Genomic DNA, 14,614 nt, shown 5'->3' with positions numbered 1-14,614 from the left:
CAGCCAGCAGCAACTGGGGACTTCGCAGGCCCGTTATCAGCCCTGCTATCTCAGCCGCTGGGTCCAGTCTGGGGCCCTCTAGTCAGTCCAACGCCGTTGGCCCGATGTGGGTTGGGGTGTGCCTCTGTTTGAAGGCGAGCCACCTCTGGAACTGTCCTCCAGAGAGAGCACTGTAGCTCGTCTTCTCTCTGCGCAGCAGGCCCACCGTACTCACGGCTTTTGAAGCGTAGCCGTCAATTTCAGCATCCACCAAGCCACCATATATGTGGATTTTAAACTCTTATACATGAATTCCCTAAGAATTAATTATCTATATGTACCTTTTCCACTCACGAAGAAGTCCCAAGCCCATAGCAGATTGGCTGAATGCACAGTACTTCAAGCATGCAAAAGATGAAGACTAAAATAAATTAAATCAATTTTGTACTAAGTTCAACTGTCTCTAAACTTTTTGAATCGAGTGTGGCCTCAACACCCAACTACTGAGTGCCACATCAGATAAGGACCACCCCTCAAGTTAATTAAAGTCGGTCCTGCTCCAACAGTTTAAATTCCAGCACAAAATACCAAGCCTTCTGAATGAGAAACATGACACTTCAGTCTGGTTTTAGCCTATCTGAGCCTCATCCATGAGGTACAGCTTTAATCCTAGGGTATTGCATGAAAAGGTGATGGCTGGAAATTAATCTCACCTACTGCTAAATACTCCAGGTCACATTGCAATCTACGGGGGAGCGACCCTTGACCTTCCCTGGTAGGTCGCTCCCCCGCCCCGCTGCAGCTTCGCCTGCACCCCGCTGTCTCTACTGCCACCGGTGAAATCGAGGCCCTCCACCACCGGCAGGCTTCCACCTGCGCCAGTGGTGGCCTTAGGCTCGTTTCCGCTTGTTGTGTGTGCCTGTAACTGTCTGCCCACTCCTCTTCTGTGCCCCCCTGCCCCGCTTCTGTGCCCCCTTCTGAATTCTGTACCCCTCGCCAACCTCTGTGCCCGCTTTTATTTTGTACCGACTGACTTCTGTGCCTTCTGTGACCTCTGTGCCCCCTTTGATTTTGTACCCCTTGTGCGCACTTCTGTGCCCCCTTCTCGAGTCCGTGCCCCGCGCCTGCCTCCTTTCTCCCGTCCCCGCTTCCCCTGCGGTCCCGCCCCCTCCGCGCACACTCGCTCCACCGACCCTCGCCTCCCAGCTGCTCCTCCCTCCCCACCTCCCCATATATGGCGGCCGCTGCGCGGTGAGGAGAGCGACCCTTGACCTTCCCTGGTAGGTCGCTCCCCCCCGCTGCAGCTCCGCCTGCACCCCCGCTGTCTCTACTGCCGCCGGTGAAATCGAGGCCCTCCACCAACCGCAGGCTTCCACCTGCGCCTCATCCCTGGTGGCCAGTGGTGGCCTTAGGTTCGTTTCCGCTTGTTGTGTGTGCCTGTAACTCCTCTTCTGTGCCCCCCTGCCCCCCGCTCGCCGCTTTGCTTCTGTGCCCCCTTTTGAATTCTGTACCCTTGCCAACCTCTGTGCCCCCTTTAATTTTGTACCGACTGACTTCTGTGCCTTCTGTGACCTCTGTGCCCCCTTTGATTTTGTACCCCTTGTGATGACTTCTGTGCCCCCTTCTCGAGTCCGTGCCCCGCGCCTGTCTCCTTTCCCCCGTCCCCGCCGCTGCTTCCCCTGCGGCCCCGCCCCATCCGCGCTCATTCGCTCCACCCGACCCTCGCCTCCCGCCTCCTAGCTGCTCCTCCCTCCCCATATATGGCTGCCGCTGCGCGGCCGCGCCGCTGGCGTGCCGAAGGCGCACCTAAGGCAAGCCAGTCTGCGCCCGTCCGCGCCTGGACAGCGTCCAGCGCCAGAACCCCTGCCCCCCGCAGCAGCAACGAGGACCGCCGCCGCTATGACGCCAACACCCTCGTCGCTCTCAACCCAGGAAGGACCCACACCTGCTGCAAGGCCGCCCCGAAGCGCACCCACGGTACCTTCACCTGCCTGAACTGCAGCTTCTCCTGCCTCGAAAACGCCGAGACGCCCGCCACGACGGAACCCAACCAACTTAGATGCATCCCGATCAACACCCGCTCCGCACACAATCACGCCGTCGAACTCTGGGACCTACTGGACACCGCATCACCGGACGTCACCTTCCTGACCGAGACCTGGATGAACGAAGCCTCCTCGCCAGACATCGCCATAGCCATCCCAGACGGGTACAAGATCACCCGCACAGACCGCACCAACAGGCCGGAGGAGGAATCGCCATCGTTCACAAAAACACCATCAGGGTCTCAACAATTACCAACGACACCCTCAGCACTGCCGAACACATGCACTTCCAGATCCACACGGACCCCAAGACCACCCTAAGAGGCACCCTCGTCTACAGACCGCCAGGACCCCGGCCTCAATTCTGCGACTCCATCGCCGACCTCATCAGCTCGCACGCGCTGATCTCCACCGACTACATCCTCCTCGGAGACCTGAACTATCATCTGGAGAACAACAACGACAACAACTCCTCCACCCTGATCGCCAACCTCGGACTGAAACAGCTCGTCACGACGCCGACCCACATCGCCGGTCACACGCTAGATGCCATCTTCTCCTCAAGCCCCCACGTCACCTTCAGCCACGCCTCCGAACTTACATGGACAGACCACCACTGCATCCACTTCTTCCAAAAACCCCTCACCACCGCACGCTACAGACCCCCCGCCGCAGCTGGGGCAAAGTCACTGAAGAACAACTACAGACAAGCCTCGCACTCAACCCTCCGACAAACCCCACCAACCCCAATGATGGTGCACTCGCCCTCGAACGCTGGATGAACGACTGCGCCAACACCATAGCCCCGCTGAAAAAATCCACCAACAGAGACACCAGCAAAAGAGTCAGCTGGTTCACCCCGGAACTCTTCGACTCAAAGCGCACCTGCCGGAAATTGGAAAACATATGGCACAGTGACAAGACGCCGGACAGCCGCGCTGCCCACAAAGACGCCATCCGAAACCACCACCACCTCATCAGGACCGCCAAAAGGACCTCCTTCACAGACCGCCTTGACAACAACACACACAACAGCAAGGAGCTCTTCACCATTGTGAAGGAACTCTCCAACCCCAGCTCCAACGACATCCCACCATCGCAAGCCCTGTGCGACTCCCTCGCCACCTTCTTTCACCGGAAAATCACTGACATCCATGACAGTTTCAAACCCCGGACGACCCCTGCAGACCTCGCCGCACCGGACCCACCGCACCCCACCGCCCACGACACCCTGACAACCTGGGCCAATGTGAGCATCGAGGACACAATCAAGACCATGGGCACAATCCACTCCGGATCCCCGTCCGACCCTCTCCCACACCACATCTTCAACAAAGCCACCAATTCCATCGCACCCCACCTGCACAAAATCATCAACCTCTCCTTCGAGACCGCCACCTTCCCTGAGAACTGGAAGCACGCAGAGATCAACGCCCTACTGAAGAAACCCAAGGCGGATCCGAGCGACCTCAAGAGCTTCCGACCCATCTCCCTGCTTCCGTTCCGAGCAAAGGTCATCGAGAAGATAGTTAACACCCAGCTCACACGTCACCTTGAAGACAACAACATCCTGGACCCCTCCCAATCAGGATTCCGCAGCACCGAGACCGCATTCATCGCCGCCACAGACGACATCATGTTCCTTCTAGAAAACGGCGAGACGGCGGCCCTCATCCTCCTGGATCTCTCCGCCGCCTTCGACACCGTCTGCCACCGCACACTACGCACATGACTCCAAGACGCAGGGATCCGGGAGAAGGCCATGGACTGGACCACCTCCTTCCTCTCCGGCAGAACTCGGAGAGTCCGCCTCCCCCCGTTCTGGTCCGAGGCCTCCAAGATCATCTGCGGCGTCCCACAAGGATCTTCCCTCAGCCCGACGCTGTTCAACGTCTACATGGCAACACTAGCACGCATCGCCCGACAGCACGAACCTCAACATAATCTCCTACGCCGATGACACGCAGCTGATCCTCTCCCTCACCAAGGACCCTCTCACCGCCAAATCCAACCTCCACCAGGGAATGAAGGCAGTCGCCGACTGGATGAAGGAAAGCCGACTTAAGCTGAACTCAGGCAAGACGGAGATCCTCATCCTCGGGTCCAACCCCTCAACATGGGACGACTCATGGTGGCCCGCATCACTGGGGACCCCCCCGGCCCCCTCCGACCACGCACGCAACCTGGGAGTCATCCTCGACTCAAAACTCACCATGACCAAACAAGTCAACGCAGTCTCCTCCACCTGCTTCAACACCCTCCGCATGCTCCGCAAGATCTACAGATGGATCCCGACAAACACGAGGAAAACAGTCACCCAGGCCCTAGTCAGCTGCAGACTCGACTACGGAAACGCCCTCTACGCCGGAGCCTCGTCCAAGCTCATCAACAGACTGCAGAGAATCCAGAACGCCTCTGTACGCCTTATCCTCGACGTCCCACGCCGCGACAACATCACCCCCCACCTGAGGAACCTGCACTGGCTGCCCGTCAACAGGAGAATCTCCTTCAAGTTCCTGATCCACGCACACAAGGCACTCCACAAGACTGGACCAGCCTATCTCAACAGTCGACTCTCCTTCTACGTACCCAACAGGAAACTCCGCTCTGCGGACCACGCCCTGGCCACGGTCCCGCGCATCTGTAGAACCACTTCCGGAGGCAGGTCCTTCTCCCACCGCGCCGCCAAGACCTGGAACACCCTCCCCCTCTACCTACGACAAACCGAAGACCTGCTGACTTTAAGGAGACAACTCAAGACTTGGCTCTTCGACCAGTAGCAGCAGCACCCCCCCTCCCAGCGCCTTGAAACCCTTACGGGTAAGTAGTGCGTTTTACAAATTTAAATGAATGATGATTGATACGTTCCTTGCTCTTTCGTAGAATCCAGGCTGGTATCACTGCCAGTACAGGCAGGTTTGATGTGGCCAGGCATAGGCTAACTGTCTAACATGCAAATGCAATTTTTGGAAAGGTGTATGTGGGCTTTATAATCCTACTTGGCACAGGTTGTTACTTACCCGATTTCTGTTGTTAATGTGCTTGCACAACTCTACAAGATCCTTGTTGCTGAAAAGGCTTTCTCTGTGGTCCTCCTGTCTGTCCTTCCAGATGGCTGCCAAGAGGAGCCTGTGAACTATGATGTCAGCATATCGCCGGATGGGAGACGTAAAATGTGTGTACTTGTCCAATGCAAGTCCTGAGAAGGTTAAAAAAAAAGAGGAAAATATTCGTTTTTTTAAGACTTAATTTCTCATTTGAGTCTAATTATTATGTATATGGATGGTAATCCCTAAATACACAATGCTTCTTGATAATGCAAAAATAAATTGACACGTAACTGGGAGAATAACCCAGATACATTTAGAAGACTCACCATAATTTTGACTGTTCAACACTAGCATGATGTGATCTGGTACTGAATTTAACGATTTTACAACCAGAAAACTAAGATGCTTGTCCCGGATTTCTGCAGAGGGTGTTACATTTGGAGCAGATTTCACCAGGTCAATTTCATCCAACAGAATTTCATCCAGCACTCAAAGTATGGTCAATGAATTTCCACTGGCAGATTCTCCTCTGGTTTCCACACCTTCACCATAAACTAGTTCTTTCAATCACCACTCAGATATACATCAGACCATAAGCTTTTTAATAAGCACTGTACAAACCTCATTTATTTATGTACTAGCACACTGCACAATGGTAAGCAAATTACCTCCTTTTCATACATGCCCTGCCACACAATCCAATCAACTTAATTTCCCATTTCTGTCCCAAGACATCATCTTGAACGCGGAGACATCTACCCTTTTGACATTCCTTCTGTATACAGATTGCTCAGACAGCACTTGCTTTTCAATCCCACCTTACTTGTGCTATCATTCCAACTTTTCTTCATATCTAATTGAGTTTATTACTGCGGAGAAACACCACAAAGTAAACCAGCAGAGTTTTTAAAATACGTTTTTTCAGAGAGACAGGTAGGCTGTTCTTTTCTTCTGTAGGTGTTAGCTTGAGGTCTGCTAATGGTCTAAGTGGTAATGACCTCTCAGCCATTTTAAGCTCTTGACTATGTTCCCAAGCACTGGGTTTGCAAAGAATATGAAATGGAATATAGAAAAGTCAGTTACTATAGTAACAGTAGAACCCCTAATTCTACAGGCTCCTTCACATTAATAAAAAGTCATCTTTTAGCCACCATTTACAATGTTGTATATAACAAGCAGGCCACACTTGTGTTCTCTCTTGTTGCTTCAACCTAGATTATCAACAGAGCATAGGACTCTGGGAGGAACCCACACTTTCTAGCTTTTCTTTTATTAGAAATGCTGACATTCAAGGCCTCCTTCGAGAGGGGACTACTGGGAGTACAGCATTGGACTCAGCAGACACAAACAGCTATTTGACAGATGTAAACCAACAGCCAATGATAGTGTCTGTATGTCCATGACACTATGCCCTCCCATATCACTACAAACCAGAATTATTTAATTGAATGTCAAAGGCCATAACAGTGCAATCACAAACAAACCTTCACACACATCTGAATAAAAATGAAATGGACATTAGCCATGTAAAAGAAGTTCACCTCACCTAAGCAAAATGAAACATACTTACAGAACCCATTTTTGGCAGGAAATCTAAAGTCACATATTCCTCATAAAAAGGTCATAAATGTTTGTATAACCTCATCTCAGACAATGCCATGATAGACACCTGGAGATTATGACATCCCACAGACTTGTATGCTCTCCCATCCACCACTCTAGCACCATCAAATAGACTACATGGGGCTTGTAAAATGTGCCACAATCTGCTTTAAATATATCATCTGCCTAACAGTGTCCATCATCTATAAGTCAGCACTAAAAAAATATCACGCAGATGTAAATTTTGAGGTAAGGATAGAAGAGGCAGGCAATAAGGCAAGAGACATTTTTTTAATTGGTAAAATGCTCACATCCCCAGACCACTGCACCAGTGTCCACCAACCATCTGCAGAATGCCATGACCAGCTGGCCTCTTACTTTCAAAATAAAATCATAACCATTCAAACAAGCCTGATCTTGGACATGCAGCAGGTGGAGAATCTGTCAAAGGCAGTTCGCTCCAGCATAACTTCCTCTGTGACGGCCACTCTACCTCACTTCCAACCTATCCCTCTGGAGGGATTGCTGGCTGCTACTCAAAGCAGGTTCCTCATCGGACCCTTGTCCTCCGAATCTGCCTGCATTAGGAGCACCGACCATTAATCCCATAGTAAATCAGGTGCTCAATGACTCACTCTCTGCAGGAACAGTCCCTGTACAATGAAAGCAAGCACAAATTCTGCCTCTGCTTAAGAAACCTTTGACGGACCCTAATGAGCAATCAAATTATATGCCAATATCTCTATTACTGTTTCTGTCTAAGCTACTGGATTAATTTGTAAACCAGCAGCTCTCTCAGTACCTCGAACCTAATTACTTCCTCGATCCTAGCCAATCTGGCTTTACATCTGATTTCATTACAGATACAGCACTGATGGAAGTCATTGAGAACATTAGAGGTGCCCTAGACGAGGAGGGGAAGGCCAGGCTGATTATGCTAGATCTTTCTGCGGCCTTCGAAATGGCCCCTCACTCAAGGATGCTAGCCCACCTCCAATCCATTGGCATAGGTGGAATGGCCCTAAAATGGCCAGCCTCCTTTTTGAAGGATGGAAGTAAGGAAGTATGGGTACCTCCTTTTTCCTTAAGATCACATGAGCTGTCAGTGGGAGTCGAATGGGGTTTGTACCTCACTCCTTTAGCCCAGCTAACAGAGGCCTTAGGGACTAAGGTGATACACAGCTGCTGTTTACTTGTGGAAAGGGAGAGGAGTTTGCTGGAGAGACGGTCAAAAAAACCTTTAATCTGTGTTCCATTGGATGACCACTCACCAACTAAGCAAAGCAATGCAGACAAGACCGAGATATTATCCTACGGCACCAGATTCATGGCAGACCTTGTGGCCGAAAGGCGCTCCACCTCCTGTTCCTCAGGAGGGAATAGTTAAGAACTTGGACATCAATTTTGATAGTGCTCTCCCCTTTCAGCCACAAATTAAATTAGTGGCTGGTAAATGTTTTGGACTTCTGTGTTCTCTAATACATTTCCTACCGTTCTTATCTTTACCTGCAAGAAAGATGGCCATCCAGGCACCTGCTATATGATTAACCACGAAACACTCCTTGAACGCCTCAAACTCAGGATGGGATTGGATGGCACAGTTCTCGAATGGTTTAGGTCCTTCCTCCAGAATCGTTCACAGAGAATCCTAATCAGTGGTAACTTATCAGCTCCCACTCGGATCACAGTTGGAGTTCCCCAAGGATCAACCCTGTCCCCAACCCTCTTCAATCTTTACCTTGAACCGCTCACAGAGGTGCTTTGTACTGCCAATATCGCATAGCACATATATGCCGACGACACTCAGATCTACTTTAAAATCTCTTTTCCTGAGGACATTCTCTCCCTGAATGAGGCCTTGAAGCTGACTGTGCATTGGCTCACCTCTAACCAGCGCAAACTTAACGCAAAAAAACGGAATTTCTCCTCATCTCCCCAAACAAATACAACCCTGACATTCAAGAATGGATCAAGGCTATCACAGGGTTAAACTGCCCCCCTATCATTGTAGACTCGGCCAAACCCCTTGGAATAACCCTTGACGGGAGATTTCAGAGCATATATATCTGAGTCACCCATAGTATGATCCTCAACCGCCCTTGAAACGTTATAAAACGTTATATTAACCCAGAGTCATATGTGTGAGTACAAGTTCTAAACCTTCCTGTGAACTCAAGTGAAAAATCTCTAAATAAGAAAAAGAAAAATGTTGGTAAACAGTTAAAGACGGGCGAAGGTAGAAGGTCTGTTAGTTTAGGGAGACCCACAGTGAATATGCTAATTGAGGGCCAAACTTCCGAAATTGGTAAAGTTGCGAGGAAAATTGATGATTTGTATAATTATGTGGTTGGTGCTCTGGGGAAATTAATAGAAAGAGTGGATGTTATAGAGGGACGCCTAAGAGGTGATAACAGGGCTACCACTGGTGATGAGAATGTACAATCTAATTTTAGCCATCCTCTCAGTTCGCTCTCAATACTACACGCAGGGAATACTTCCCTCAGCACTGCTCGCGTAGAAACCTTGATGTCAAACTCCATGTTTAGCACAGCAAAACCGGCTACACATAAACCAACACCCTCCCGTAATAAGCTGCAAATTAACAGTGACACTAACAAGTCTATAATAGATAAGAAAGGAGTAAACAGTAGAATAGGGGGACATTCAACTGGGACCACGGAATGTAGGATATAACCATCTTGATTTACCACCTGCTGTTACACCCTATATAGTAATCCTAGCCAATGTTCCTTCCCTGCATACATCAGCGCATGAAACGTGGGAAGCTCTTCGAAATAAAACTCTTTCTTGGCTAGGCGGAAAAACTGGTCTTACAGATGCACTTTTTGCAAAATTCAAAATGGTTAGACGGGTCACCTGGGTGGGAATTGGTCGTAAAACCTTTCAGGGCGATTGGATTGTTTTGACTCTTAGTGTCCCTCGGTTAGTGCATGACATTTTTACAAGGGTAGGGAATGTACATATCAATCATACTGAAATTAATGTCTAACCCCTAGGCTCTTTCTATCAGCCCCCAGCTATGAACCACTTTAAAACCCAAGTAAGGGGTTATTATGCTGACACAATGAGCTCTTGTAATGTCCCGCTGCATAATCGCTTTGATCTGCTAACCACACTTGAAGATATCGATTGACCGAGTGTACAGTATACGAGAGGGGATGGCCAAAGTAGACCGGAAAACCTTCTATCCCTTAGTGATACCACACAAGATCAGATTTGTGGCCAAAGGATTTCCTTTAGCACTGGAAAAGACTGTAACTTGAATTTAGACCAATTAATTGAGGGTGTGGACACTAATAAAAACAATAATAATCTTGTAGGCAAGATTTAAACTAGTCCCAAGGACATAGTGCCACATGCAATGGGGGTGGACAACCCCAGTGCAGAATCGAATACTAAGATTTATGGGGGTAGACGGGAAGATAGAGATTTGGTATGTAAAAACTCTTATGGAACATTGCAGGGTTGTCCACAAAAGTGTCAGACCCCCAGTGGTTAACCTTCGTAGAAGAATATTCTATAATCAGCCTTCAAGAAACCTGGATGGTTAAGGAAAAACATATTAATGGCTATCGAACTTTTCATACACTGGCGGTCATTAGTGGTCATGGGCGCAACAAGGGTGGACTATGTATTTATGTTTCCAACATTGTGGGGGGGAACAATTTGAATCTTACTACTGAGATGGATTATTACCAGATCCTAGTAATGCATATGGTAGGAGGGTACTGTGTTGTGTTGCTTAACTTTTATAATAATATCCCCAAAGGACAGACAACGAGTGTGTTAATGAATTTACACAAAGCTTTGAATAAATTGGAAAATGAGATGTCTGGTGATATGTGCATTATATGCGGGGGTGATTATAATTGTTTTCTGTGTCAAAATGGTATTTGTGGTCTAGGAAAAGATAAAGAAGATGTGTTGGTCCATTTTTAGTATACGCTACTGGGGGATATGTTAAATGAAATTGTTTTTCAGTTTGGCCTAGGATATGCCAACGATTTGTGTATTCCCTCAGTACATTTTGAGCCTACTTTTAATGGCAGAGGTTGCAACTCAAGCATTGATTTTGTTCTAGTTTCAAATAGGTACTCTAGAAAGGTTCGCACTTTTGAAACCCCTCGTATTATAATGAGCGATCACTACCCAATTATCATTGTTTTTGATATGGAGAGCCCTGATAGGGTTAAGAAGGACAGGGGTACACAATATAATTTTAAAATCAACCTTGGCAGTATGAACGGGTATTCTTTAAATTGGTCCAAACTGGATCCTATGGTTTTTATTAAGCAACTTGTAAAAAGGTCCAGAGAAGACCTTGAACTTTGTCTTGCTGAGGAAAGGGATGATGAAGACGTCCTAAATGCCTTTCTTAATATCACTGGAGAGGTTCAGAAATTATTAACTATGGAACAGAAACAGGGTACGCAAAAGACGCTGGGCTGGTTTGATCGGGAATGTAGTAAGGCACACACCCACTTGAAAAAAGTACTACACAGGGAAACTAGAAACTATGAGGAAATAATACAGGCTAGAATTACATACCAGCAGGCGATAAAAAAGCGAAAGGTTCAGCTGAGAGCAGCGGCGTGGCAGGCGCTGCATGATGCATGTCTCAGGAGAGATAATAGCTTTTGGAAAGTGGTCAATGCGCCATTTTCTGTTAATAGGGATACTGATATTGCAGATATTGCCATTGGTGAGGACACATGGGTCCAGTATTTTACTGGTCTCTATAATGATGTGACTATTATACAGGATGACGCAGTTACAGTAGTTACAACACCTGATGATAGTGTACAGACCACAGTATTTCCTTTAGACATGTGTTTCTCGGTGGAGGAAGTAACTAGTGCCATAAACAAGAGTGCAGCGGTTAAAGCCCCCGGCCGGATGGCATTCCTGTGGATGTGTACAAAACCAACATCGAGCTGTGGGACCCACTTTTAACTAATGTTTTAGTCAGATGCTGCAGACACGGTTTTATTCCTTCATGGTCAGACGCAATAGTGATCCCTATTTTTAAAAAGGCAATGAACTAATGTGCTATCGTCCAATTTCCCTTCTATACTCCCTCCTGAAAGTGGTAGGGAGGGTAATTTTAAACAAGTTACAATTATGGGCTGATGAGACAGGAGTCCTATCCAATCTGCAATATGGGTTCCGAGCGGGTCTCGGTACAATCGAGCAAGGACTGAATTTAAGCCTGATTATAAGCAAATACACACTAGCGAAGGAGGGAAAACTTTTTTTGTCATTCGTAGACCTTAGTTCTGAGTTTGACTGCGTAAAACATGAAAAGCTATGGAGTGTTTTTAAAGGGATGGGAGTTGACCCACCTTTACTTTTATTGATAAGGGAATTGTATAGGGATGCAGGGGCAAGGGTTCGTTTTGGAAGGCAGTAGGAGTGCTCAGCTAAATTTCCAATGAGATAAGGAGTGAGGCAAGGCTGTGTACTTGCTCCGTTTCTTTTCTCATTATATATCAATGGCCTTGGCCAATATTTGATTGAACATCGCCAGGACTATCAGATTATTAAAAATACTCCAGTTCCAATTTTACTCTATGCTGATGACGCGGTCATAATGACGCGGACGCAAATAGAGTTGCAAAGAACTGTTACTAACTTTGTTAATTTTATGCAAGAAAGGGGTTTTAATGTGAATATCACTAAGATTTATACAATGAAATTTGGGAAAAAAATGACAAAAAAAATTGATATTTTTATTAATAATAAAAAAAATCGAACACACTGATAAATTCTCCTATTTGGGGATCAATTTTGATCGTACAGGGTCTTGGTCTGCCGCTATCCAGGCAAGAAAATTAATGTTTTCTGGAGCCATAGGTGCGAGGATCAATTTCTCCAGGAAATTAGGTTGCAGACCTGTCCCTAAATTATTAGCTATCTACAAATCCAAATTCCTATCAACAGCTATGTACGGGGCAGGCATATGGGGATTTGTGGATGTGCAATATCTACAATGTTGCGAGAATGCATTTATGCGTTACTTGTTAGCAGTACCATGCTCAATTGCTAACTTTATTAGTCACTCTGAAGTTGGTTTGCCTTTTATTACTGATATGATTAGAATTAACCCCATTTTACTTTGGCACAAGGTCTGGGTTTCAAATGAGACCAGTTTTAATTGTGATGTCATCATAGATTGTTTAAAACTGGACAGGGCTGTTACCATACCCTGGCTTGGTTATATTAAAGAAATGGCTAATGAAATTGGTCACCCTGAAGTTTTGGAGGCACTGGAGAGTATGGCATCTACTTCAAGAAAAACTTTAAAAATAGAATGTCTGACCCACATAGCGAATAATAGATGGCTCAAAGGAAGAGGAAACATAACTGTCATGGACAACCAAATGATGTTAATATGTCCAGGCACACAACCTTATCTGGCTCAAGTACAGGGAAGCTTCGATCGCATGCTTTTAACTCGCCTTCGTTTTGGGACCTTCCATAGATTGATTACCTTTCCAGGAGTTAATGATTGGTCGAGAAATCTACTCCCTTGTCCGTGAGATGACATCTCAAACCAATCTACTATGCATACCATCTTATTTTGTAAATCTGATACACTACTCAGGAAAAGGTTCTTAATACTAATTCCGAAAAGTATGGGTTTAAGACAATGTACAATAGCTTACTTGAAGCTAAAATCTCTGGAAAATAAAATGACTATGAGGGGGTATCGCCTTATTTTTTAAAAAGTGTCATTAGGTACAGGAATACAATGTAAAGATAAAAACTATGTAACCCTTATTTGTTTGTTATGTATACATTGAGTTTATGTTGTAACATAATTGATTGTGTATCTTAATTATGCTTTTATGATTTATTTATTTTTTAAATCGAATAAAGCTAATTTGAATTACTCAATCACACTTCCGACCCTCTCATACAGCTTTGTAGGAAATAGGAGGCCGACCTAACAGAATTAGATGACGAGGATTGGTTGGAGGCATTGGCTTCCCCCAAGGAGGTTGCAATCTCGTCCAGGCTCAAACTTGTACAATTAAAAATACTCTACAGAGTATATTTTTCTGGACCAGTGTTGGTCAGGATGGAATATGGGGAGGACTCACGATGTAGACGAAAAGGTGGCAGAGAAGGCACTTTCTACACATACTTTGGGAATGCTCCTAGATTAGTAAATATTGGACGGATGTCCTCCAATGTATGTAAGAAATGTTGGGGCTAAGCCTGGCCCTAGAGGCCAAAAGGTGTCTGTTAAACTTTTGGGAACCATCACACTGCTCCAGGTGTAAATGCATGGAAGAAAGATATAACCTGGTGCATATTTAGTAAAAAAACGGTGCATGTCTCCAGGGGATGTCCGAAAAAGTGGACACAAATATGGGGTAAATGGAATGATTACAGAGGTAATCTTTGTGGTCTGCCACCCTCCTTCCATCGACAAACTTGAACCTGCTGAACATTGTACTAGTTAAACCTGCTATATTGTACGTAACAAGTGTGATTATCCATAACTTTCATTGATGGACAATTGTATTCCCCAACTACCCAGGAATGTGTATGCAATATTGCTAAGCTGTTAACAATACAAAGATTTACAACAACAAAAAAACATCTTGTGCAACCTCCGCGTTGTGCAAAGTAGGGGTGGGCGTTAGTATTCCTTTTCCCCAGTAAATATTATAATGAATACAGGCACAAGAGCATTACTAGTGCAAAAAAAAAAAGAAATTACACAAGATGCTGATAAACCGGTTCACAAAGAAAATATCTCTCGAACGCAGAAGCCATCTATCAGTTTAACAGTTCCAGCAAGACATTTTCTGCTAAAACTAATCTCCCACGAGCAAAAATTTCATGATAAAACAGGTGAATGTGAAAACTAGAACTACACATAATTTTGCTTGCATAATAAAGATTTGC

General features: G+C 46.5%; 1 protein-coding gene across 2 annotated transcripts in view; it reads right to left on the bottom strand.

The window, feature by feature from the left end:
* DIS3L (DIS3 like exosome 3'-5' exoribonuclease) overlaps window positions 1-14,614 on the bottom strand; it is a 310,197-nt gene that overhangs the window by 62,598 nt on the left and 232,985 nt on the right. For both annotated transcript variants that reach the window (XM_085644627.1, XM_085644628.1), the window contains exon 14: window positions 5,045-5,223. In XM_085644627.1, coding sequence (XP_085500753.1) covers window positions 5,045-5,223 — 179 coding nt within the window. The remainder of the gene's footprint in view (window positions 1-5,044; window positions 5,224-14,614) is intronic.

Source organism: Triturus cristatus, chromosome 3_1 (assembly GCF_964204655.1).
Source record: "Triturus cristatus chromosome 3_1, aTriCri1.1, whole genome shotgun sequence".
Classification (NCBI taxonomy): domain Eukaryota; kingdom Metazoa; phylum Chordata; class Amphibia; order Caudata; family Salamandridae; genus Triturus; species Triturus cristatus.
The sequence above is the reverse complement of the archived record's forward strand: the minus strand, read 5'-3'. Positions and strand labels throughout refer to the sequence as shown.